The sequence below is a fragment of the Pongo pygmaeus genome, chromosome 12, assembly GCF_028885625.2.
Source record: "Pongo pygmaeus isolate AG05252 chromosome 12, NHGRI_mPonPyg2-v2.0_pri, whole genome shotgun sequence".
Taxonomy (NCBI): Eukaryota; Metazoa; Chordata; class Mammalia; order Primates; family Hominidae; genus Pongo; species Pongo pygmaeus.
This window is the reverse complement of record NC_072385.2, coordinates 65,222,984-65,250,517: the sequence shown is the minus strand read 5'-3', so window position 1 is coordinate 65,250,517 and position 27,534 is coordinate 65,222,984. Positions and strand designations below refer to the sequence as shown.

At 39.8% G+C, this 27,534-nt stretch overlaps 1 protein-coding gene across 3 annotated transcripts; it reads right to left on the bottom strand.

Moving 5' to 3' along the window:
* Positions 1-27,325, bottom strand: CNRIP1 (cannabinoid receptor interacting protein 1). 3 transcript variants are annotated; one of them, XM_054476275.2, is made up of 4 exons: positions 27,041-27,269; positions 26,481-26,725; positions 24,458-24,608; positions 1-1,017 (listed from the first exon to the last, which is right to left on the bottom strand). In XM_054476275.2, exons 2-4 carry the CDS (start codon positions 26,657-26,659, stop codon positions 853-855), a joined length of 495 nt encoding a protein of 164 aa, XP_054332250.1. In that variant the 5' UTR covers positions 26,660-26,725; positions 27,041-27,269; the 3' UTR covers positions 1-852. The 3 variants fall into 3 exon arrangements, with proteins under 3 accessions (XP_054332250.1, XP_054332252.1, XP_054332249.1); XM_054476277.2 differs by having other exon boundaries at positions 26,513-26,725; positions 27,041-27,253; XM_054476274.2 differs by having other exon boundaries at positions 26,481-27,325.
* Between the last annotated feature and the right edge of the window lie 209 nt (positions 27,326-27,534).

Below are 27,534 nucleotides of genomic sequence, written 5' to 3'. Positions count from 1 at the left end.
TGATTTTCAACGCCTTTATTAAGAAATATCAAAAGTTGATTACAGGTCCATATGCAGTTTTACAAAGTCAAGTGAAGAAGACTGTAGGGATGCCATCAATGTGCATGTCTGAAGACTATGGAAGCTTGTCAAAGGGGTAACCCTACAACTCCTGTCACTTTAAAAATGGTCCACAGCAATGCTTTTCCCCCATTTCTACTAGGCTAGGCCATTGCACAATACCTTAAGCTACTTAAAAGAGTTTTAATACGTTATAAATACGTACATATTTGTCCTTCTAGTTTGTTATCATCCTTCCCTGAAAGAGCGGAGCTGTTTATAGGAAGCACAACATTTGAGTCCCATTCACTGCTATTTGTATTACATTTTCACAAAGCCTGCTTTGAAAGCTGGCAAACACTGCAAGTTACATGTTACCATATTACACATGGGAGGACCCATACACATTGTTATTTTTGAATTTAACATTGAACAAAAAAAAGGGAGGAATCACTTAACTTGGAAACAACACACCATAGTTAGTCAGTGGAATGGTCAAGAGCAGGACAAGCCTGCCAGTGCCACTGAACTCCAGTCACGAGTGGTCAAAAGTATGACCGAGAACAACTGGATGCAGGAACATCAGCACAAAATACAGATGGGAATATTCTCAGGGGTGGTATATCACCATCTTGTATGTGAGGGATATTGTGTCAGAGGGGAATTACACTTTCAAAATAACCAGGGCTAGTAGGTCATTAGTACCAGATGGGGAACAGCAATGGTGTGGCGTGCCTTGTTTAAGGCCTGCGCTGGTTTATCTAAAAGTAGATTTCTGAAAAGATTGTCCAGCAGCATCAGAAAGAGCCACTTTCAGAGGAAGGACTCCTTGTTCACCCACATCAGACTGCGAGTCTCATTGGGCTTGCATTCATACTCAATGACGGAGAAGGGGCTTCCCCACTGGCAGTGATCCCGCTTGTGGTAATTGTAGAACTTGACTTGCCACACCGTCTCGAAGGTCCCAATGTCTGTGAACTGAGGGAAGAGAAACATGCCTGATAAAAAACCTCATTCTGCCATGAGCAATAGATGAGAGCTAACATCAGTGATGTAGCTCCTGGATAATCAAGCAGACCCGGTCCAGATTCTCTTGGTCTGCAAGGCTCAGAAGCCTTTCCTTTAGTGGTCTAGCTCCCTCCTTTATGATGGAAGATATTTTCCTAAAAAGCTGTCTGTAAACCATTCTTCTCTATAAAATCTGATTCCCATTGCAAACGTGCCACTCACTATCACATTGCTTTTAATAAAAATAACTCCAAAGTTTATCTTGTTTTTCAAGTTTAATTTTTTGAAAACTTAGAATTTTAAAGCTTACTCTAAAATGGCCCCTGCTGGCCAGGTGCAGTGGTTCACGCCTGTAGTCCCAGGCTGAGGCAGGATGCTAGCTTGAAGCCAGGGGTTCCAGAATAGCCTGAACAACAAAGCAAGATTCTGTCTCTAAAACAAACCCCCATGTTCACCCCCCAAATGGTCCCTGCTACAGAAGGGGAATGGCGAAGGGAAGAGAAGGAATAAAGTTTACTGGCTTTTCTCAAAATACAATGGTACAAAACAACCTATCTACAATACATCTACATAAGATATAATTTCCATCATTAGTTTCAATTCCAAAGAAAAATATTTCATTCAAAGTGATAACCAAAAATATTTCATTGGAAGTGTTTGTTAGAGGCCCTATTTTAACTATTAAACATTGAATACTTATAAGTCAGGAGTCCATGCCTACATCTTGGGCTTAGATTATACATTATCCAGAACCATATTTGAGTATCTACTATGTACCTTGCATGTATAAAAATTTGTATAAGGCAGGATTGTTGCTCTTAAGAAGTTTGCATTCTACTTCCAGAAGGTAGGCCCTGTAAATCACTGCACAGAACTCTCCTGAGGTATAAAGTACACATTTCTCTTGCAGCTGAGAAGAGTACATGGAATACCCTGGAGGCCACTGGGCAGATGCTCAAGTGGCCTGTGGGGTAGCCTGACCCTGCTACTGCCTTCTGGAGCTATTTAGGGGATCTGGCATTAAACCGCATGATGCCTGTCGTTATTTTCTCCTCTGACCCTCCCCTGTCATGGGAGGGGACAGGGACTGACTTGGCAGGATTCTTAGACTTGTCTGGAGCCAGAAGACGTGAACAGAGGAAGGCAGTGAGCATTAGGAGTCTTATGCTTCTTGCTGATAGAGGAGGAGGGTGATCAGGTGCTTCCCAGATAGCTTTCCAAGATGCTCTCAAAATTATATCTTGCACCATTGCCTCATCCTGCTAATTTGATCCCAAAACAAGATCTAGGCTTTCCTTTGGGAAATTTGCTTGATTTGAAATAGTGGATGATATACCTCAAGTCCACAGACCTCCCAGGTATGAAAGTGAATTACCTCTTTTTAGAGAGTCATGGCTTAAAGACCTATATAAGCATACAGCAGCTTTATTCACAATAGCCCCAGGTTGGAATTGACCCAAATGTTTATTCACCTGTTGATAGGCAAGTTTTGGTATATTTATAAAATGGCCTTTTGCTGAACAATAAAGGAAGACATGCTGATTCAAGCAGCAACAGTGATGGATCTCAAAGACATGCTAAGCAAAACAATCTAGGCCCCCAAAATACATACTGTATGAATCCATCTACATAGTGACAGAATGTAACCTACACTGACAGGAAACATTTCTGGTTATCTAGGGCCTGGGGTGAGAAGGGGAACTGATGCAAATGTGCAAGAGGGAACTTTTTAGGGGTGATGGAAGCATTCTGTATCTTCATTGGGATGGTGGTTACATGGCTGTACATATATGTTGGTCAAAACTAATTGAACTGTATGCTTAAGATGAGTCCATTTATTACATGTAAACTATACCTCAAAGTTAAGAAAAATAGAAATATCCATTTTTAGTGAGCTATAAGAAAACAGGTATTCTAAATGCTGCTAATGGGAATTGAATTAGCCTTTTGGAAGGATCATTTGTATGAAGTTAAAGGTGTGAGTACATTCAGGCCCAGCAATTCCATTTGTAATTTATCTTAAGAACATCACAAAGTTTAGAGTAGTAAACAATGCAACACTAAAGGTCCATCTTTAAGGCACTATTTGTGGCATACCTATATAATGGAATACTATGTAGTATTTTTAAATGTAAAGTATTTAATACAGTTTTTATTTTATATTGTTACATGAACTAAGCAGAATACCATGAAGAACATGAAGTATTAATTCAGTTAAAATTATACTTGGCTGGGTGCAGCAGCTCACACCTGTAATTCCAGCACTTTGGAAGGCCAAGATGAGAGGATCGCTTGAGACCAGGAGTTTGAGACTAGCCTGGGCAACATAGTGAGACCCTGCCTCTACAAAACATGTTTGAAAACTAGCTGGGTGTGGTGGCACACCCTGTGAGACTGAGATAGGAGGATTGCTTGAGCCCAGGAGTTTGAGGCTGCAGTGAGCTATAATCATGCTATTGCATTCCAGCCTGGGCAATAGAGAAAGACCCTGTCTCAAAAAAAAAATGTATATATATATACACTATACACACACACACACACACACACATATATGTGTGTGTGTGTGTGTATTTAATGTTAGAAATCCTGATGGACTGTTTTATTTTCTCCTATGTTCTTTTTTTAATTTTTATTATATTTTTGAGATGGAGTCTAGCTCTGTTGCCCAGGGTTGGAGTGCAGCAGCATGATCTCAGCTCACTGCAACCTCTGTTGCCCAGGGTCAAGCAATTCTCCTCCCTCAACCTCCCGAGTAGCTGGGATTACAGGCATGTGCCACTACGCCCGGCTAATTTCTGTATTTTTTATTTTTATTTTATTTTGAGATGGAGTTTTGCTCTTGTTGCCCAGGCTAGAGTGCAGTGGCACTCACTGCAACCTCCACCTTTCAGTTTCAAGCGATTCTTCTGCCTCAGCCTCCTGAGTAGCTGGGATTACAGGCGCCTGCCACCACGCCTGGCTAATTTTTTTTTGTATTTTTAGTAGAGATGGGGTTTCACCATGTTGGCCAGGCTGGTCTCGAACTCCTGACCTCGTGATCCACCCACCTTGGCCTCCCAAAGTGCTGGCGTGAGTCACCACACCCAGCCCGATTTCTATATTTTTTAGCAGAGACGGAGTTTAACCATTTTTCCCAGGCTGGTCTCGAACTCCTGACCTCAAGTGATCCACCAGCCTCGGGCTCTCAAAGTGCTGGGATTACAGGCATGAACCACTGCACCCAGCAGATTTTCTTCTATATTCTCATTTGTATTTTCAAAATTTAATGATTACTTTACCAGAAAAAAACAAAACTGTATTTCCTAATAGTCATTATCCTTAATATAAAGGACTATATGCATTATTAGTAAGTACTACGAGGAACATTGGAATAAAAAAATGGAATGGTTCATTAAAAACAAAACAAAACAAAAACCATAGGCTGGGCACAGTGGCTCATGCTTGTAATGCCAGCACTTTGGGAGGCCAACATGGCAGTACCACTTGAACCCAGGAGTTTAAGACCAGCTTAGACAGCATGGTGAAACCCTGTTGCTACAAAAAATTAAAAACATTAGCTGGGCATGGGAGTGTGTGTCTGTAGTCCCAGATACTCAGGAGGCTGAGGTGAAAGGATCGCTTGAGCTCAGGAGGCAGAGGTTGCAGTGAGCTGAGATCTTGCCACTGCATTTTAGCCTGGGCAACAGGGCAAGACCCTGTCTCAAAAAAAAAAAAAAAAAAAAGAAAAAAGAAAAAATGACTAACACCTGCAAAAACATTCAAATGTAATTAATAATTAAAGAAATATAAACTTTTAAAGAGATGCTATTCCTCTAACAACTTAGTGACAATTTCTGAGTACCAGAAACAATCTAAGCATCCAACATTAGGAAAATATGAAAATGCTGGCATATCTATATGATAAACTTACAGAGCCATTAGGAATTTAGGGTTGTCGATGATTCAAGGAAATACTTAGAACAATGTTAAAAGGAAATGAATTGGAATGGTTTATATACATTATGAGCTCAAATATGTAAAATAAGATGTATGGAAAAAATGAAAATTACCTTCTAAGTAAAGAAATTGAATTTTTCTATCTTTACTCAGATTTTTTCTACAATAAGTGTTACTTTTAAAATCAGAAATTTTTTAAATGGTGAACTGGATTTATCATCTTACAATAATATATACAACCTGAAAGCCCAAGGGATTTTATAAATTCTATTAAAAATATGTACATTCTAATGAAATTATGACTTTGTTCACAATAGGTTAGTGGTGGTATGTATAAACCAAAATCTCATTTGTAATTTACCAAGACTTTTAAAGAGGATTTAGTATTGATTATTTTTGACCAGCACAAGGCATTGCACACTTTAAGTGCAACTGAATTTTACAATTCAATTAACATTTGAATTCCAAATTATAAAAATATTTTGTAATAAAATATACACTGAAATATAAACTTTATACTAAAAATATTTTATAATACTTTTCAAATACCAGCTCATATTTTGAAGGAAGCAGCTTAAAATCATGCTACGTAAGTGAGAGAAACAATACTGAGCTTTTATTTTTTGAAATAAAAGTTGGTTATAAAAATAAAAAGCCCACAAAGCTGATTACAACCACAGACAAGAAAAACGTAAGGCTTATGTCTAAAAAAATTTTAAAAAGTCTCAATCTAAGAATTCTCAGTAACAAAGGAGACCAAAGTTAAAATCTGCTGATAGCAACAGTCACAGCTAAAGATATATTTAAGTGTTCATATTAAAATTTCATATTTGGTTTATTAATGTTGGCCCTAAGGTCACATTGAAGTAAATGTAACTGCTGGTAACTATGCATATGTCTTCCTCTCCCCGATGCCTTAGCTGTTTATACTTCTTATTAGCCATCTTCCTATTCTTTCTTTTGGAGCTCTATTTCCTGGGCCTCTTACTATCTAGCTCAGAATTTCTTCTTGTCTGGCTAGGAACAGATGGGGTCTTGAAAGCTGACATTCTTCTTAAAAAACAGGAACAACTATACAGGCTCTTCACTCCCTCCCCACGCATCTGTCCCTTCTAAGGAGAATCTACCCAGGCAGGCTCCTAGGTGGTACAATTTATGCACAGGTATAATTCTGTATATTTGTATAGCACTCTATTTTATGTGATACTTTCACATACATCATTCCACTTTAATCTTGTGCCTGGTTTTATTATCTCCATTTTATGGACAAAAAAAACTAAGATTCAGAGAGGTTAGATGATTTGCCCTCAGTCTAGACTCCAAAGCCAGCAGAACAAGAACCTAGGTCTCCTAATTCCTAGCTAGGAGCTATTTATCACTGTTCAAAACTGCTGATATAAATGGTTATAGTGGACAGTTTTTTTTTTCTCCCTGAATGAGAAATTACATGAATTGTCACAGGTAGAATGCTTTAGGGCATTGCTATGGACTGAATGTTTATGCCCTCCTCCAACCCCAATTCATATGGTGAAGCCTAAATCCTAACTGTAATGGTATTTGGAGGTAGGGCTTTTGGGAAGTATGAGGGTCATGAGGGTGGAGCCCACATGAATGGGTTCAGTGCCCTCTTAAGGGACAAGAGAAAGATGATTTCTTTCTCTGCCATATGATAATACATCAAGAAAGTATCTATGGACCAAAAAGAGGGTCCTTATCAGACTACTGCCTTGATTTTTGGACTTCCCAGCTTCCAGAACTCTGAGAAATAGATGTTTGTTGTTTCAGCCATCCAATCTATGGTATTTTGTTTTAGCAGCCCCAGCGGAGACAGACACTCTACCTGGACATTTTATTTGCCGTAGTGTCCTTACGAGTTGCAAGCCTGGTCCACTTTTTACTTCACAACTAATGTGGAAGAGAACACATCTGATTCCAAGGAGAGGAGACTCGTCTCTTGTCCTCAATAACAAATGAGGAATCTGAAGAGCTTGTTTTAAACAATTTTGGTGGTCTTACAACCCATTGGCATAATCTCCACTGTACTTCTATTCACCATGCCACCTACTTCTACTGCAGACATGAAATTAATCAAGATCACTTAGAAATCCATTGACTTGGGAGGACAGAACAATCTTATTCATAGAAACATGATGTTACTTCATTAGTAAACAAATTCAGTACAAATATGCACCTGTGACTTTTAGTGTGGCGTGACCTATCAATTTCCGCTGAATTTCAAGCCTTTCTATTCCTGAATTGTTTGAGGTTTTATTAGTAAATGTTTCCCATTTCTCTTCACTAAATAGGACTAAAAGTTCTAGGTCTTATAAAGTACATTTGTCTTTATAAGAAACTGTTAAACTTTTCCTAAGTGATTGTGCCCATTTTATATTCTCACTAGCAATGAGAATTTCAATTGCTCTATATCCTCTCCAACACTTGGCATTGCCAGTCCTTTCAATTTTAGCCAGTCTGGTGACTATATGGTGATAAGACAAAGAAAGGAATTAAAGAGGCTGGGTGCAGTGGCTTATGCCAGCAATCCCAGCATTTTGGGAGGCTGAGGCAGGTGGATCACAAGGTCAGGAGTTCAAGACCAGCCTGGCCAAGATGGTGAAACCCCATCTCTACTAAAAATACAAAAGTTAGCCGGGTGTGGTGGTGGGTGCCTGTAATCCCAGCTACTCCGGAGGCTGAGGCAGGAGAATCGCTTGAACCTGGAAGACGGAGGTTGCAGTGAGCTGAGATCACACCATTGCACTCCAGCCTGGGCATCAGAGCAAGACTCTGCCTCAAAAAAAAAAAAAAAAAAAAAAAAAAAAAAAAAAAAAAAGAAAAGAAAAGAAATAGCAGAAATCAATGAATTAGAAAAGAAAGACTACAGAGAAAACAATGAAACTAAAATCTAGTCTTTTTTGAAAATGTCTCTAAAATTGATAAACCCCTAACAAAACTGAGCAAGAAAAAATACGAATATTAGGAATGAAAAAGAGGACATCACCATGGATCCTATAGACCTTAAATTAGGAAAACCTTATACTAATAATTTCAACAAAATGGACAAGTTCTTCCTTGAAAGACACAAACTATGAGTTGACATCTACCTAATGAGGAAATTGAATTTGTAGTTAAAAATCTCTCAGGCCCAAATGGCTGCATTGATAAATTCAGAGATACAAGGGGAAAAAGCCACCAATTCCACATAAATTCTTTCAGACAGCAGACAGTTCTCCAATAATTTTATGAAGCCAATATTGCCCTAATTCCTGACAAAAATATTACAAGAGAAATTATAGACAGATTCCTCACGGGCATATATGTAAAATTTGTTTATAATTTTTATTTCCTTGAAGTATTGGTAAATCAAATCTAGCAATATATACTGAAAATAATATGTCAAAACCAACAGGGATTTATCTTCTGAATTCATGGGTGGTTCAACATTTGAAAATCTACCATATTAACAGAATAAAGGAGAAAAACCATATAATCATATCCATAGATGGAGAAAGAGCACCCTACAGTGCATCATTGATTCTGTTCTCAGCAAAGGAAAGTTTTTCAACTTCATTAAGGGGCATTGACAAAAAACCTATAGCTAACTTTATCCTTAATGGCGAGAGACCGAGTGGTTTCCCTGTCAGATGGGAAACAAGGCAAGAATATGTATTCTTACTGCCCCTATTCAGCATTGCATTTGAGGTCTTAGCCAGTACCTTAAGGCAAGAGGAAGAAAAGGGTGGTGGAGAGAATAAAACGGTCTATCCAGTGAACAACTGTGTCCGCTAAAAATACTAAGCAATCTTAACAAATAGCCAGTAGAATAAGTGAATTTAGCAAGGCTTCAGGATATAATATTAACTTATAAAATTCATATTTCATAAAGAAATACACCAGCCCTGAACAATTATCTTTATTATTTCACCAATTTTACATGAATGTTGACATTGTATTACTTACCAATAGTGAGACAAAACCATTTTTCATATAATTATTGGCCACTTGTATTTCTTTCATAAATTGCCTATTTATATCTTTTGCTTATTCTTAATTTCCTACATCTTATGATTATCTCTTACTCATTTCTAATAATTTGTTGTATAAAGTCACAGCTTTCACCAAATACTAGACTAGACAGCTGTCACGAGGACCAGTTTCTATATATGGAAGGCTATTTCCCTCCACTCACACATACTCAGCCTCATTACCACCTCATATACCTCCCTGCCTTCTTCCTCCAAACTCTCACCAGTCTCCCAGTGAAGAGAGCCAACAAAAGGGATTATGATGATGATTCGTGCAGATAGATTCTCTATCTGGCCTTTCTCCTTGGAGGGACTGATTGGGAATTAGTCACACTGCTCTGTGAAATGGGGTTTGAGAGGCATAAAGTTGGGTATCACTTTATTAGCTCCCAGTACCAGGGCCTCTAGAATTATCTGAAGATCATTGCCATTAATCTAAGTCAGATGGCATTTGACTATTTCCTGACTTCAGTGGCCACTCACAGCTTCAGCAGGCAGTAAAGGGCTGTGAAATGTCATTGACAGTAGCTGCAGTGTCACTATGGGCAGTGGCAAATCAAAGCAACACAGTTTAGGAGATTATACATGTTACCAATGATTTTTTCACCAGTTCACTTTGAAGTGTGATATCAGAAAAGAACAGTAACATTTCCCCCAAATAGCCAGTTATCCCAGAATCATGTATTCAGTGATTTGAAATTTTTTTTTTTTTTTTGAGACGGAGTCTCGCTGTCGCCCAGGCTGGAGCGCAGTGGCGAGATCTCAGCTCACCACAGGCTCCGCCCCCCGGGGTTCACGCCATTCTCCTGCCTCAGCCTCCCGAGTAGCTGGGACTACAGGCGCCTGCTACTCGCCCAGCTAATTTTTTGTATTTTTAGTAGAGACGGGGGTTTCACTGTGTTAGCCAGGATGGTCTCGATCTCCTGACCTCGTGATCTGCCCGCCTCGGCCTCCCAAAGTGCTGGGATTACAGGCGTGAGCCACCGCGCCCGGCCGAAAAACATTTTAAACTACTTGATATCAACTTTGGACTCTTAAGCAAGACTCAAAAGACAATAATAGCTAGGATATGTCATCAGAGTTGAAAGGAAATATTAACTTAAAGCAGAACTGCAAATACTAAAATTGCCAGAATTTTAATGAGGTCTTAGAGGGCCAATAAGCCTTTCACTTAAAATATCCTGAGCACTGGGTAAGTGTGGAGGAGGTCATCATAAATGAGACTCTTCCTTCTATTCCAAGTACTCAGAGGGCAGAGAGGAGACCTCCCCAACTCCTCTCTGGAGCTGACCTGGCTTGGGGAGACCTGAGCTGTAATTTCCTGTTCACCTCCTCATGCTACTACTGCTCCCTCTGGGCCTCTGGTCTTAGCAGGTTGGATTCACGCTTCTTTTGCTCTAGATGTAAACAGAACACTAGGAAAGAAGATTAATTCAAACAGTTTCAAAAACACTCGATTCAAAACTTCTTCCTATTTGGATCTGTAAAGTGAGAATTTCTATATCTTTTTGAATAGCTGAAGCACAGGGTCTTCTTTTGTTTTAATGTGAAAATGATTCAGACTTAGTCATTAAAACAAAGATATTATTACTTACCATAATTCTTATTTGCCTGTCCAGGCATCCATTAAAAGGTTGGAGAGTCCAGGCGCAGTTGCTCACGCCTGTAATCCCAGGACTTTGGGAAGCCAAGGCAGGCAGATCACCTGAGGTCAGGAGTTCGAGACCAGCTTGGCAAACATGGTGAAACCCTGTCTCTACTAAAAATACAAAAAATTAGCTGGGTATGGTGGTGCATGCCTGTAATTCCAGCTACTTGTAGGCTGAGGCATGATAATTGCTTGAACCTGGGAGGCAGAGGCTGCAGTGAGCCAAGATCACACCACTGCACTCCAGACTGGGCGACAGAGCGAGACTGTCTCAAAACAAAAATAAAAAAGCCAGCCAGGTGGAGGGGGTGCATGCCTGTAATCCCAGCACTTTGGGAGGCTGAGGCGGGCAGATAACCTGAGGTCAGGAGTTCAAGACCAGCCTGTCCACCATGGTGAAAACCCCATCTCTACTAAAAAAAAAAAAAATACAAAAATTAGATGGGTGTGGTGGTGGGTGCCTGTAATCCCAGCTACTCAGGAGGCTGAGGCAGGGAGAATTGCTTGAACCTGGGAGGTGGAGTTTGCAGTGAGCCAAGATCATGCCACTGCACTCTGGTCTGGGTGACAGAGTGAGTCTCCATCCCAAAAAAAAAAAAAAAAAAAAAAAAAAAGTTGGAGAGCCTTAGCTTAGTTACTAGATGATTTGAGGGTATGTTTTAAGAAAAAGGTCTGTGGTCCCTAACTGTAACTCGTGAATCCAGCAGTAAAGGCTAGGTTTCTATATGTGAATTTTCACATCTAGAAGCAGCAGCTGATTGACAGTTGATTGTTCCCCACCATGATCACATAGGTTTTGGTTTGAGCACTGGTCATCTGTTCGTATCTTATTTTTTCTTTATTTTTTTTTTTGAGACGGAGTCTCGCTCTGTCGCCCAGGCTGGAGTGCAGTGGCACGATCTCGGCTCACTGCAAGCTCTGCCTCCCGGGTTCACGCCATTCTCCTGCCTCAGCCTCCCGAGTAGCTGGGACTACAGGTGTGTTTGTATCTTATTTCTAATAGGCTGATAATAAAGAAAATGATTGAAAATATAGGTTTTCTGATAAGGTCACCAGCTCCTGTATTAAGTTCAAATTTTTTATTCTAGTCTTGAAGCTTTCAGATAGCCAACACAATCCAATGACATTTTAAAGTCACCAACACTTCAAACTTATGTATTAAAAAATATAGACACTGGGCCAGGTGCGGCGGCTCATGCCTATAATCCCACCACTTTGGGAAGCCGAGGGTGGTGGGTCACCTGAGGTTCGGAGTTTGAGACCAGCCTGACAAACAAGGAGAAACCCTGTTTCTACTAAAAAATACAAAATCAGCCGGGCATGGTGGCGCATGCCTGTAACCCCAGCTACTTGGGAGGCTGAGGCAGGAGAATTGCTTGAATCCGGGAGGCAGAGGTTGCGGTGAGCCAAGATTGCGCCATTGTACTCCAGCCTGGGCAACAAGAGTGAAACTCCATCTCAAAAAAATATATATATAATATATATAATATATATATGTGTGTGTGTGTATATATATAAAACATATATAATATATATTTAATATATATTTAAATATATATAGACACCACATTCTCATGGACAATTGTGAAAACTTGACATGTCCAGGTAAATCCAATCAATTAAGTAGCAAGTCCCTGGATTATTCAGAGTTCGTCAAGGGAAATGTCATCAGTATGGGTGCCTAAGAAAAGTCAGAAATGTCAGAATTAAAACTGGAAGTAGGCCGGGCGCAGTGGCTCACGCCTGTAATCCCAGCACTTTGGGAGGCCAAGGCAGGCGGATCACGAGGTCAGGAGATCGAGACCATCCTGGCTAACACGGTGAAACTCCGTCTCTACTAAAAATACAAAAGAATTAGCTGGGCGTGGTGGCGAGCGCCTGTAGTCCCATCTCCTTGGGAGGCTGAGGCAGGAGAATGGCATGAACCCAGAAGGTGGAGCTTGCAGTGAGCCGAGATCGCGCCACTGCACTCCAGCCTGGGCGTCAGAGAAAGACTCTGCCAAAAAAAAAAAAAAAAAAAAAAACACGCACACACACCTGGAAGTAAAGAAGGTATTAAGGCTGGGCATGGTAGCTCATGCCTGCCATCCCAGCACTTTGGGAGGCCGAGACAGGAGAATCACTCGAGGCCAGGAGTTCAAGAGCAGACTGAGCAACATAGCAAGACCTTGTCTCTACTAAATATAAAAAAGTTTTGCTGGGTATGGTGGTGCGTGCCTCTGGTCCCAGCTACTTGAGAGGCTGAGGTGGGAGGATCACTTGCCAGAGGTCAAGGCTGTAGTGAGCTAGAATCATGCCACTTCATTGCAGCCTGGGCAGCAGAGACCCCACCTCTACAAAAAAAAAAAAAAAAAAATTAGCTGGGTGTGGGTGGTACACAGTGGTAGTCCCAGCTACTCAGCAGGCTGAGGTGGGAGAATCGCTTGAGTCTGGGAGGTCAAGGCTGCAGTGAGCTATGATCACACTGCTGCACTCCAGCCTGGGTAACAGTGAGATAACAGCCTGGTAATAGTGAGATCCTATCTCAAAAGAAAAAGAAAAAAAAGAGTATCAGGATGCTATTTACCTCTAATTAACTGTGTGATCCTAGACATATCTGAACTTGGTGGGCCTGAGTTTTCAATGAAAAGTGTATTCCACTATCTAATCTCTAAAGCCACTTTTAGCTCTAACATGGTATAAAGATGACAAATGGCAGCCGGGCACAGTGGCTCACGCCAGTAATCCCAGCACTTTGGGAGGCTGAGGTGGGAGGATCACCTGAGGTCAGGAGTTTGAGACCAGCCTGGCCAACATGGTGAAACCCCATCTCTACTAAAAATACAAAACTTAGCTGGGCGTGGTGGCGGGTGCCTGTAATCCCAGCTACTCGGGAGGCTGAGGCAGGAGAATTGCTTGAACCTGGGAAGAGGAGGTTGCAGTGAGCCGAGATTGCACCATTGCACCACAGCACAGGTGACAGAGCAAGACTCCATCTCAAAAAAAAAAAAAAAAAAAAAAAGATTACAAGCTTACCCTTAAGGGTGTTGCATTAGTTATTTTTTGAAGAAAGTCAGATTCTCGAATACTGTCATTTACAATCACACCAAACAGGACAGAAGGCCATTCAAGTCCCTGTAGAATTCCTTTTGGTTGGGCACAGAGGGGAAGGCTAGGAATGTGTCCCAGCATCTTAGATGATTTGCATGATTTTAAAAAGTGAAATAAGATTCATAAATTTGAGCAAATTTTTAAGGTGGCAGTAATCCTTACATTTTGATTCAGTTGACTTTCAGATCCCCTTCACATATACATATTTTACAGTTGCAATTATTTAACATTAAATGTTATACAATTGTATATCTTGTCTAACTACATATCATTGTTACTATTTTGTCAAAATGTTATACAGTTGTGTATATTGTCAAACTATTCATTGCTACAATTTTGTCAAAATGTTATACAATTGTATATATTGTCTAACTACATATTGTTGCAATTTTGTCAAAATGTTATACGATTGTATATATTGTCTAACTACATATTGTTACAATTTTGTCCTTGTTTGTTGAGGCAGGATCACTCTGTGGCCCAGACTGGAGTATAGCGGTTTGATCACAGCTTACTGCAGCCTTGAATGCCTGGGCTAGAGTAACCCTCCCACCTCAGTCTCTGGAGTAGCTGAGACTACAGGCATATGTCACCACGCCTGGCTCATTTTTTATTTTTTATTTTGTAGAAATAGGATTTTGCTATATTGCTCAGGCTAGTCTTGAACTCCTGCCCACATGCGATCCTCTTGCCTTGTCCTCCCAAAGTGCTGGAATTATAGGTGTGAGTCACTGTGCCTGGCCTCATTGTTCCAATTTTAATGATGACATAGGACTCTATCATGATGTATCATGACAATTAGACTACTCCTCAGATATTAGATACGTCAGCTGCCCTCTAACAAAAAGTGCTTTAATAAATAATTTTGTATATATGTCTACTTTAATAGGAGTGGAATTATTTGTTCAAAAGAAATGAATCTTTATGGCTGTTCCCACATATGGCCATTTTGGTCCTTTTAAAGTATACAAACTATTTTATAATGTTAACAGCAAAGAAAGCATTGTTTAGAAAAATGATATCATTGGGCCAGGTGTGGTGGCTTACCCCTGTAATCCCAGCACTTTAGGAGGCCGAGGTGAGAGGACTGCTTGAGCCCAGGAGTTTGAGATGAGCCTGGGCAACATAGTGAGACTCCATCTCCACAAAAAATTTAAAAATTGGCTTGCCGTGGTGGCATGTGGCTGTAGTCCCAGCTATTCAGGAGTCTGAGGCAGGAAGGTCTCTTGAGCCCACGAGTTTGAGGTTACAATGAGCTATGATCATGCCACTGCACTCTAGCCTGGGTTACAGAGTGAGACTCTGTCTCTCAAAAAAAAAAAAAAAAAAAAAAAGGATGTCATTGGGAATTACTTTTAAAAAATAGATTTCCTAGTTTACTTTTCATTACCATTTACAAGAATGCACATTTCTACATTTTAATTTAGTTTCTTCTTCTGGAAAATGTTTTGTCAATATTTCTGTTGAAGATTGGTATTTTTAAAATATCACAGACTCTTAAAGAAGTGTCATATTTCTATTGTTTTATTCTCACTTTATACTGTGTAGAGACATAATTTCTTATTTTTATTATTTCTATTTGAAAATCAAGTTAATTTTTCTACTCTATTTTGATTTTTCCATAATTTTAGATTTTATAATTTAATTTTCCCACCTTATTTAACCTTAATTTATATATTTATACCTATATCATTTTACAAAGAATTTAAGAAGGTGTTTAGCATTTTATATAAAATGAAAAAACACACATAATGATGGTCTGAAATATAAGCATATTAAACATAATGCTTGGTTTGAGCTTAGATTTGATGCTGGGCTGTCTGGTTGCTGGTGCAAAAATTAAAAAAACACAGATTGTCAATTATCAGTGATTTTAAAGTTTTTGTAGAACTTTTTTTTTCTACCCAATAAGGTAGCACATGACTAGATGAACAAGAGAGATGCCTGCCCTCTCCCCACCCCTTTCAGTGAGAGCACTGAAATATCTCAGGTGGACCCAGACTTCAGAAAACAGGCTGAAAAAGAAGGGGTTAAATCATCTCATCATTAGAACGGAGAGAAATATTCTCAGTTTCCCAGAAGAAAAAAAAGTTAAAAAGCCTTTCTAACTCTAATTTGTAACAAAACAAAACAAAAATAAAAATGAAAACACTCCACATGAAACATTTAGGGCATTTAGCTGTGAGCTGTTTTTACACACAGCTATTTCTTACAGCAAATTTTCATAACTTTCGAAAGCCCAGTGTCAATGTGCAACTCAGTTAAAGTGCTTCTAAACTTGTTTAAGGGTGTTGTTTTTGATGGTTTAACTGGTCTATCAGTAGCATTTAATATATGCTACTGAAAACACATTTTAAAATTCTGTAGAAATGGATGTTTTCCTCAGAAAAACATAATAGTCACTCAATAAAACCCCCAAAAGGCAAAAGTTATGGGCTAAATTGAGAGTTCAAGACATTCCTTCTAAATATCTTTATTTTTGGTCCTGACTTTTATGGGAAAATTTCTGTCAGACTTTCAAGTAACAGTTAAGTCCTATGGTATGTAAATTGTTTCAGAGCATAAACTATAAAAAATGTTCCTAATTCACTTCGCAAAGCTATTAACCCTAATACCAAAATTTAAGACTGCAAAGGCCTTCTAATTGTTCTTTGCTTTTCTGTCTCCCCTTCTAATCTAAGCACTGGCACTAGAGTGTTTTTAAGGTGCCTGTCTTATCACATTACCAGAAAGGGGTACTACTCAACCCCTTGAAAGCCTAGCAGGAGAAAATGACAGCCCTATCTGTTGGAAGCAGCAGAAGACAGCATCAGGACTGGCAGAGAAGCTGGAAATAACCTAGAAAAATCCTGGAAGAAAGAGATCTGCAGAAGGAATAGAACCCCAAATCTGACTATAAACTCTGCTGTAATCCCTAGCTAACTGCATATGAAGGATAGTGGGACAGGGACACCCTACAGGGGCCATTGAAAAAGCAGACAAACCAGCAAAAAGTCAATCCTTGAAAGATAAAGTTGTGCTAAGATTAACAGCTGCTTTATATTTACGTATGTATGTGTGTATGTATGTATGTATTTTGAGTATATTCCCTAACCTCAGAAGTAGGTGTCAGAGTAAAGAGTTTTGGATTGGCCAGGCACGGTGGCTCACTCCTGTAATCCCAGCACTTTGGGAGGCCGAGGCAGGTGGATCACTTCAGGTCAGGAGTTCGAGACCAGTGTGGCCAACATGGTGAAACCCTGTCTCTAATAAAAATACAAAAATTAGCCAGGCATGGTGGCACATGCCTGCAGTCCCAGCTACTCTGGCGGCTGAGGCAGGATAATCGCTTGAACCTGGGAGGTGGAGGCTGCAGTGAGCTGAGATCGCGCCACTGCATTCCAGCCTGGGCGACAAAAGTGAAACTCCATCTCAAATAAGACAAAACAGTTTTGGATTGACAGACCAGCTGTAGAAATAGGGGAATCTCAGGGTGGGTATATCCAAAAATCTCAGTATAAGCTGTCCAGTTCCTTGGCTGACTGCTAAGCTCCATGGGCACAAAAGGAGACCAGGCTAGAAAAGCAGCAACTGGAAATTATAAAAATTGAGCAAAGAGATCAGCTACTGCATACTGCTGGAAGATAGAACTTGAAGTTTGAGTGCAGGAATGTTTACTGCCAGCTAGAATACAAAAAACCAGTAATACCCAAACGAATAAAGCAGAAACTAGAGTTGGTAATAAACTATCCACAATGTTAAGTTTGTAGCCAAAAATTACCAGACATGTAATGAAACATAAAAGTGTGACCCATATTCAAGAAAAAAAAGTCAGGCTATAATAATTTACTCTAACTAGAGCCAGGTGTTGGGTTTATTAAATACTTCAAACCAGCAATTACAAATGTGCTCAGATAAATTAAGGAAAACATGGTCTCAATTAGCCAACATAAGGAATCTTGAGAAACTGAAACTATAAAAAAGACAAATGAAAATTCTAGAGCTAAAAAATATTATAGAATTTAGAAGATAAGCACAAGACTAGAAATAGAATCAGTGAACTTAAGGATACATCAGTAGAAATGATCTAATCTGAAGATCCATTAAAAAAAGAAAGAAAATTGAACATGTCCTCAAAGACTTATGGGATAATACCAAGCTTTTCAACATATGTTTAGATGGGGTCCTACAAAGAAAGGAGAGAATGAAGTATTAAAAAGTATTTAACAAAACAATGGTTAATAATACTCCAATTTTGGTGAAAACATTAACCTCTAGATTCAAGAAATTCAATGATCCCCAACAGGGAAAAAAACCAGTTAAGATGCATCATAACCAAACTACTGACAAGCAGAACTCTATGAAGGGATCATTTTACTGTATATGTATTATACTTAAAATTAAAATATTTCAAAGCAAACAAGGGAAGGGAATAAATATAGGATTAGAAAACAATGAAGTAGAAAAACAGAGTGAAGCATGTGAAAAAAAAAAAAGCTAGGATATTGAAAAGGCCAATAAAACTGAAATCTCTAGCTAGACTAATCAGAGGGGAAAAAAATAAAAATTTTGAATATCAAGAGTGAAAGAGTAGGTCGGGCGCGGCGGCTCATGCCTGTAATCTGAGTCCTTTGAGAGGGCAAGGCGGGTGGATCACGTGAGGTCAGGAGTTTGAGACCAGCCTGGCCAACATGGCAAAAGCCCGTCTCTACTAAAAATACAAAAAATTAGCCGGGTGTGGTGGTGCGCACCTGTAATCCCAGCTACTTGGAAGGCTGAGACAGGAGAATCGCTTGAATCTGGGAGGCAGAGATTGCAGTAAGCCAAGATTGTGCCACTGCACTCCAGCCTGGGAGACAGAGTGAGACTCCATCTCCAGAAAAAAAAAAAAAAGAAAAAAAGGATCAAAGAGTAAAAGAGTAGACATTATTAGAGATCCTAAGACATTGAAGAATGGCGGAGATTATAAACAACTTTATGGCAATAAAGTTGACAATTTAATTGAAATAAATGACTTCAAAGATAAATTACAAAAACTCAGGAAATAAAACCTGAATAGCCCAATATCTATTAAGGAAATTGAATGTGTAATAAAAAATATTCAAATAAAGTATAATCTATGCCTTCATTGGTGAATTCTATCTGACATTAAGAAAAATATCATTTCTATATAAACTCTTCCAGAAAATAAAAGAATGAACACTTTCCAAATTATTTTATGTAGCCAGCATTACTCTGATACACAAAACTAGACAAAAACATTATAAGAAAACTGTAGACCAATATCCCCCCAGAACAAAGATGTCAAAAATCCTTAACAAAATATTAATGAATCAAATCCACTTATACATACCAAGAATAAACCATGACCAGTGGTATTTAACCTGGGAATTCGAGGTTATTTTAACATTGAAAAAGCAATGTAATCTACCATAAACAGAATAAAACACCTTATGATCATTTCAAAAGATACAGAAAAACTATTTCAAAACATGTCATAATATGTTCATGATAAAAAATACTCAGTAAACCAGGAGTAGAACTTCCTTAACCTGATAAAAAGATTTACAATAAAGAACCTTACAGCTACTATACTTTGTATTGAAAAACAGAATGCTTTCTCCCTCAGACTGAAGGACAAGAATGTCTACTCTCACCATTTCTATTTAGCAGCATACTGCTAAGGTCCTAGCCATTGCAATTAGGCTATAAATAAAAGGAATACAAATTGGAAACTATTTACAGATGAAATGATAGCATATTTAGAAAATGCTAGGGATCCTCCAAAAACAGCTATTAGGATTAGTGAGATTAGCTAAGTCTCAGGATTCAACACCAGTATACAAAAAATCGATTTTATTTCCATATACCAGCAAAGATTCCATTTATAGAATTCAAAAAATGAAATAATAAATTTAACAAAATATGTATAAAGTCTGTAGAGGAAATACTGTAATATATTGTGGAGAAAATTAAAGATGACCTAAGAGATATTTCATGTTCATGGTATAGAAAACTCTATATTAAGATGTCAAATATCTTTAAGTTGACCTACAGATTTAATGGAAACTCTATATCCCAATTTTTGGAGGAATTGACAAGCTCATTCTAAAATCTATATAAAACACAAAGGACCTAGAATAAACAAAATAACTTTGAATAAACAAAGCTGGAAGATTCATGCTACCTGTTTTAAGGACTACAATATAGATCAAACAACATTGTTTTGGGTCTTCTATGCCTTTGGCATTTCCAAATTAAAAAGACATGCACTGAGTATGTAAAGCAACTAGAATTCTCATACACTGCTGGTGGATATACAAAATGCTACAACAGTCTGGATATTTCTTACATAGATAAACACATACTTACCATGTGATTTAGCAATTGTCCTCTTAGGTATTTACTCAAGAGAAATGAAAATGTGTTCACACTGAGACTTATACTCAAATGTTCACAGCAGCTTTACTCATAATAGCAAAAGCTGAAAACAACCCAGATGTCCATTTATTGGTAAAGGGAGAAATTATGGTACATCCACACAATATAATGTACTACTCAGCAATAAAATGAATCAACTACTGATATGTGCAACATAGGTGAATCTCAACATTACACTAAGTGAAAGAAGTCAAACAGCACTGTTCTATTTACATGAAATTCTTTTTTTTTTTTTTTGAGACGGAGTCTCGCGCTGTCGCTCGGACTGGAGTGCAGTGACGCGATCTCGGCTCACTGCAAGCTCCGCCTCCCGGGTTCATGCCATTCTCCTGCCTCAGCCTCCCGAGTAGCTGCGACCACAGGCGCCCGCCACCACGGCCTGCTAATTTTTTTGTATTTTTAGTAGAGACGGGTTTCACCATATTAGCCAGGATGGCCTCGATCTCCTGACCTCGTGATCCGCCCGCCTCGGCCTCCCAAAGTGCTGGGATTACAGGCGTGAGCCACTGTGCCCGGCCAACATGAAATTCTTAGTTAAAACTAACATATTGAGACAGCAAGCTCAGGATAGGTTAGGTTGGGAGGAATTAACTGCAAATAATTTTCAGGGTAATAGAAGTGTTCTGTATCTTTATTGGGGTGGTGATTATATAGTAGAATCTACTTGTCAAAACCTATGTAACTGTAAAGTTGGTGCATTTTATGTTAATCATATCTCAAAGTTGATTTCAAAAATTTCAATGAATTCCTATAGTCATTAGGATAAATCTAGTGGCAAAAAGGTTCTATATCATCTAACCCCTACTTACCTCTCTGGTTTTATCTTGTACTGTCTTTGCCTCACTCTCTGCCAGCCATGTTGGGCTTCTCATCCATTAGAACACATATGCTGTCTCCAGCTGTTGACTTTTGCAACTACTCTTTCCTCAAATGCTCTTTCTTTCCCCAGCTCTTATTCATCCTTCATTTTTTCCTCAAGAAAACCATCCCGCAAATCTTGGATTAGGATAAGACCCTTGGTATATACTCTAACAGCATTACTTTTTTGCTATACATTTCATATTAGCAATTATTTGCCTTATTATTGATAATCATGTATAAAGTATGTTTCCACCCTGGAGATCAGAAGTTCTATGAAACCCGGGTTATCTATTTTGTTCACCACTCTTCCCCCAAGTCCCTGATATACAGGAAATCCTCAAATATTTGCTGATAAAGCAAGCAAATTTAAAAAATCTAAAAATTCTAAATAAAAGAGTCTATAGAATTTAGCAATATATTAATAATACATGTTTAAGTAGGGTTTATTGTAAGAAATACGGTTCAGTATTTGGAAGTGTATTACTTCACGTAATTCATCAAATATATCAAATAAGATAAATTATCTCCAACTACTGCTACTAGCTGTAATTGACTGCTAGTAGCAGTCAACATTATTCTAGAAACATTAGACAATGCAATATGACCAGGAAAAAAAAAGACAGTTATATTGAGATTCTGACCATCTATATGAAAAACCCAAGATGATTAGCTGAAAAATTTTAGCAAGCTAGTTCAGTAAGGTGGTCAGTTACAAAGTATATGAATACATATTATGAAAACAGTGTATTTAAAACAATAGAGTATTGGTGTAACAATAGACAGATCAATGGAATAGATTAGGGAGTACAGGAGGAGATAAAATTTTTGCAATATAAGAAATGTCTATGAAACTGACCTTTGGAGAAGCATAGATTATTTAAATAATTGTATTAGGACATTGTGGGCAAATACTTTCCAATATAAAAGTATGATCTGAAATAGTATCTAAATCTGTAATTCATCTAAAATTTAACAAATGAGACAATAAGAGTTCAGATGAAAATACACAAATGCCACTGTGTATATGTCTATATGTAATTAATTAATCTGGGAGTCAAGAAGACTTTCTAAGCTGAATCTTAACTGCAAAATAATAAAGGAAAAAGGCTAAGATGTTTGACTACAAAATTTATAGTTTATATTGTAAACAAAGTAAAAATTCAAATATTAAATGAACACTCAAGATGTGATAAAAATGATGATTTTAAATTTATAAAGATTTTTCAAAAAATCAATAAGATACACTTAAGCAGAAAAATGGGTGAAAACTATGAACATATAATCCATGAAGCAAATACAAATAGTAAATGAACATGTCAGGATTTCAAATTAACAGTAAGTAAAAACTAAAGTATTTCAATCAGATTAAAAATATGTAAACATGACAAACTATACCTAGTGCAGAGAGAAATGGATACTTAAATACAGATGATAGGAGTGTAAATTGCCTAGCTTTTCTGGAGGTAAGACAGTCTTATAAGATGCCTTAACATGCACATTTCTTCTAGGAATCAAGAAAACATTAGACAATTTTACAGTACTCAGTGATTCGTAATGTGGTTTTCTTTATAATACCGAAAACCAAAAATAATCAGCAATAAGTGGCTGAGGATAATTTGATACATTCATAAAGTGCAATACCCATACAGACTTTAAAATGACATTCCATATATATGGGCATATATTTGACATCGAAAGATGTATACAAGTAGAAAAAAAGTATATATATGGAATGATACTCAAATATATATATTTAGTGACAGGGTCTTACTCTTGTCACCCAGGCTGGAGTGCAGTGGTGTGATCATAGCTCACTGTAGCCTCAACCTCCTGGATTCAAGTGATCCTCCTGCCTCAGCCTCCCAAGTTGCTGGCACTACAGGTGTGGTATCACCACACCTGGTTAATTAAAAAAATTTTTTTAGAGATAGGGTCCCACTATGTTGCCCAGGCTCACACATATATATTCAAAGACATAGAAACAACTTTCTAAGAACATTTATTGACGTGTTAACAATACTTCTCTCTTGCAGGAATTATACATTTCCCTCATTTTTGTATTTTTCTGTGTTGAAGGTTCTTTGACAGAACAGAGCACTTTGTAAAAATAATTCAAACACCGGATGCAACGGGATGAGCTGCTAGATTATTTCCTTATGTGACTGTTGTGGTTTTTAAAAGTATATTAGGGACTGGGAACACTTTAAGGTTCCAAAGGTTAGACAGGCATTTCTCAAAGTGCATTCCCACACCATCCTCTTCAGGATCTGGTATGCTTGCTAAGAGTTTCTCTGTCCCCACCCTAGCTCTACTGAGCTAAGATCACTGGAGAGGGAACCTAGGACTGGAATTTTAAACAAACTCCCAAGGAGATTCTCATGCATACCAACATTTGAGAACCCTTGTGATACTTCCTATAAAGCTAGAGGGCAGACAGTTGAAGGTTGTTCTTGCAGAGGGAAAAGGCTGCCCAGTTTGCAAGCAGCAGTTTAGGTGAACCTTCCTTTTCCTGTGCTTTAGCAAGCTTGCTTCCTCACCTATTTATTATGTTTGCACATATAGTTAAATCTATGTCTTGACTCTATCCTTTCTACCAATTTGTTTTTTCTTACTTGGGGCCATATTACCAGGGTATATCATTTTATTATATATGATATCTGATAGGATTACCAGATATTATATATAATAGGTATATTATATATAATACATATATTATATATAATAGGTATATTATATATAATACATATATTATATATAATAGGTATATTATATATAATACATATATTATATATAATAGGTATATTATATATTATACATATATTATATATAATAGGTATATTATATATTATACATATATTATATATAATAGGTATATTATATATTATACATATATTATATATAATATAGGTGTATATATATTTTACATTATATAGGTGTATATATAATAGGTGTATATTATATATAATAGGTGTATTATAGGATATTATATATAAGAGGTGTATTATTTCCCATGACACTTTTTTTGGCTCCTCCATTTAGCTTTAAGTAGCAAAGTGTCATTCAAGTCAGCTTTCTCTTAACCAGAAAATTGTGGCCTACTTGGAATCAGAAACTTTTCACGGCCAATTATCTAAACCAGTTGTGATGTAGACTAAACTGGGAAAATGGCAATATAGGTACTGTTTCTTCCAGAACCATCTGCTTCTACTTATGATGTCTTTTCAGCATCTACAGGGTCAGTCTGTCATGCAAAAGAGCATTAATTAAGTAGTTCTCTCTCCAGCAGATACTTGAAGGAAATCCACAACTCAATTTCCACAGTAATTGGCTCCCAACACACCTTTTCGTAGAGAGAGATAGTGATTGTTTTCTTTTCTGTGGTTTCCATTTTCCATGGCACCACACTCCTATACCCCCAAGCAGGCCTTACCGGCATGGTGATCTGGATGGGTTGCCGTTCTCCACTCTTGGTTGGGGTCACACCTTCTGTGTCATATGTACCCGTATAAACAACTCTGTCCCCATCAGGCTCTTTGGACTTCAGTTCCAGTGGGACAAGCACACCGCCAATGGAAATATTCCTGCAATAGACTTGAGTTGACCACATATGGTTGAAATTAGCCTAGGCACCCTGTCCTGTTTTGGACCAAAACTCTAGGCAGGAAACTTACAGGGTTTCGCTAAGGGGGGCATTGTGGTGTGGGAGAAAGTTCTGCAAGTTCAGGAGGCAGTGATTCTCCTATTTATGAATTAAAAACCTACCTATCCCCAGCCCCAGACATTAGGATTCAGTTGGCCTGGGATGTAGTTTGGACACTGGTACATTTATTTTAAGGTTATCTAGGTGATCTTAATATGCGGGTAGGATTGAGAACACTGAACTCGTCCTCTAATATTTTTTTCTCCTGTTTCAACAATCAGGGGTCCTATGATTTGGAGTACCTCAAGCCTTCCACACCATCAGAAATTCTCACTGGCATCATTCTTTTGTGTTAGGATAATGGTTCCCAAAGCCAAGTCCCTGGACCAGCAGTATCAGCATCACCTACAGACCTTAGAAAACAAATTCTTAGGCCCTACCATAGACTAAACTGGAAACTCTAGGGAGAGCTCCAGCATCTGTGGTTTAACAAGCCCTCCAGGTGATTCTGATGTATACTCAGGTTTGAGAACCACAGGGTTAGAGTTGAGAAATCCTTGACAGCATTAAAATGTAACCAGAAAAAATATTTTTATTCCTAACAAATTAACTTTTAGATTAGTTTGAACACTAGGGGATAAGGTTGGCAGGAAAGAAGGGAAAGGAAAAGCCTGGATTATATCCAGGTGCACAGAACACTGGGAAATGTGAGAATAAACGGCGGATGGAGCTGTGGGGGATGCTGACAAATAGATGAACCAGGAGTACCAGAAACCATCCAGATTTGATTCTAGGTCCTTGCACCTTGGAAGGCTAATACAAGTTTATTGAATTAAAACGTAAGCTATAAGTAGTATCTGATGAATTCAAAGTCCTTCCACCCCCGCAATAATGCCCACCATGTAGTAGATACAATAAATGCTGGTTTAATTTCTCTCTGCAGACTAGACTTTGGTAGGTAGAAGCTTAGGTAGAAGCGAGAGGTAAAGGGCTCCACCCGCAGTTCTTCCCTGTAGGCTACTGCATGCTCCCACACACTTTGCCGCCAGAGGTCTACTGGGTGCAACATCCAGCGGTCGCTGGGAAGAAATCGTCCCTGCCATGGATAAACCAAAAAACATCCTCTTTCTGTGAGGATGTTGCTAATCCCAGGCACCATCTGCAGCCTGAACAGACAACTCAGGAGAAAAAGAAAAGCATACGGCATGGAAAACCGTGAAACTAGGCCAGAGAAGGGGCGGCCGCTCTCTTACTAGTGTCTGCTGCTCCACCCCAGGGTCCCAGCCACGGAATAGCGAAGGGAGTGGGGAGCATCCCTCAGGGAGCCCCAGTAACCACCCCTCCCCTGCCTTTCCACCTCATTCCTCCTTTCTGCCTCCTTCAGCCTTGCGGGTAGACCCAGTGGGCCGCCTGGACCGCGCGCAGGAGGGCTGGGATTGCGGTGGGTGAACCCTGTGGACCTCTCCTATCTGCTCCACCGCGACCGCCTGCGGTTCTGCGCCCAAGGCTGGACAGAAGGCAGGAGAAATTTATAAGAAACAAACAAGCAAAAACCCTGGCTTCTTGTCACTAATTTTAAAGAACCCACTGAGGTCACTGCGATGGGTGGAGGGAAGCGAGAATGGAGGAATACAAGCCAAAGGGAAGGAAGGGGACGAAGGCGGACAGGGAGTGACCTCTTCCTCCAACCCCCGGGCCCGCTGGGAGCGGCGCGAGGCCAGAGGCCCCTGAGAAGCTCGGGCTGTCCTGGGGGCCTCAGTCCTCCGCCTGTACCCATGGGGGACCCTGCTGCCACCAGGCGCCCCGCACTCACTCGACCTGCAGCGTGCTGGGCTTAATCTTCACCTCAACCTTGTAGGAGGAGCCGGTGAGCAGCTTGATGGTGCGGTTCTGGCCGAAGCGCTGCCCGTCCACCTTGTAAAAGACCGGGCCGTCATTGGGCTGGATGCGCAGCGCGATGGAGAGGCGCACGAGGCCCGGCAGGTCCCCCATGTCTGGGCGAGGGTCTGGCGCGGCGGCTCCGGGGGGCGGAGGACGGCGCGGGCTGCGGCCGAGTGGCTGGAGCGCGAGGGGCGGAGAGGAAGCGCAGGGAGGGTGAGGGAGGTGGTGGAGCTGAGGCTGCCGCTAGGAACTCGCGCCGTCGCCGCCGTCCGCCCGGGCTTTTGAGGAGCAGCTCCTTAGGCTGTGGCCCCCCTCCCCACTCGGCGAGGAAGCGGGCCCAAGAGACTGCTCCAAGGCCGCGCGCTTCCCCATCCCCCGCTCCACTGCGGCGCCCTCCATGCACCCGAAGGCTCGCTCTGGCCCGCAGGCCGCCGCGCAGATCCGCGCAGATCCGTGCAGCTGGGGGCGAGGGAGTTAATCCTGTTTACGCACCACAATCCCCCTCAGCTGGGGAAGCGGACATTTAGGCTCCTCCTAGAACAGCCCCAGGCAGGAGGACGAGAGGTTTGGGAGGCACTGGGGAAGGCGCTGGAGTTAAGCGACCACTATGCCAAGGAGCGAGACTCCCGGAATCTGGATACCGCCTCGGCCAACTAAGTGAGGTGGACACTGCTGCTCGCGGATCCGGCGCCAGCCAGACGGGAGGAGGCTGAGGGGGGGAAAGGGAGGCGGGAAGCGGGGACAGGAAACCGCTAGCCGGTGATTTAAATTTCAGGAAATATGAGTCTTTCCAAAGCTTAGGGGAAATGGCCGAGGAAAGGCGCAATTCCACGTGATGGAGCCACGCTGGATTAGGAGTGGATGCAAGAGAAAGAAAATAACCATATTCAAGGAGCTACATCTTCTTGTGGGTGTACATTTCCATTATACGTATGCTCGTCTCAAAAATGACACATACATAAATATATGTAATGAATCACATATAT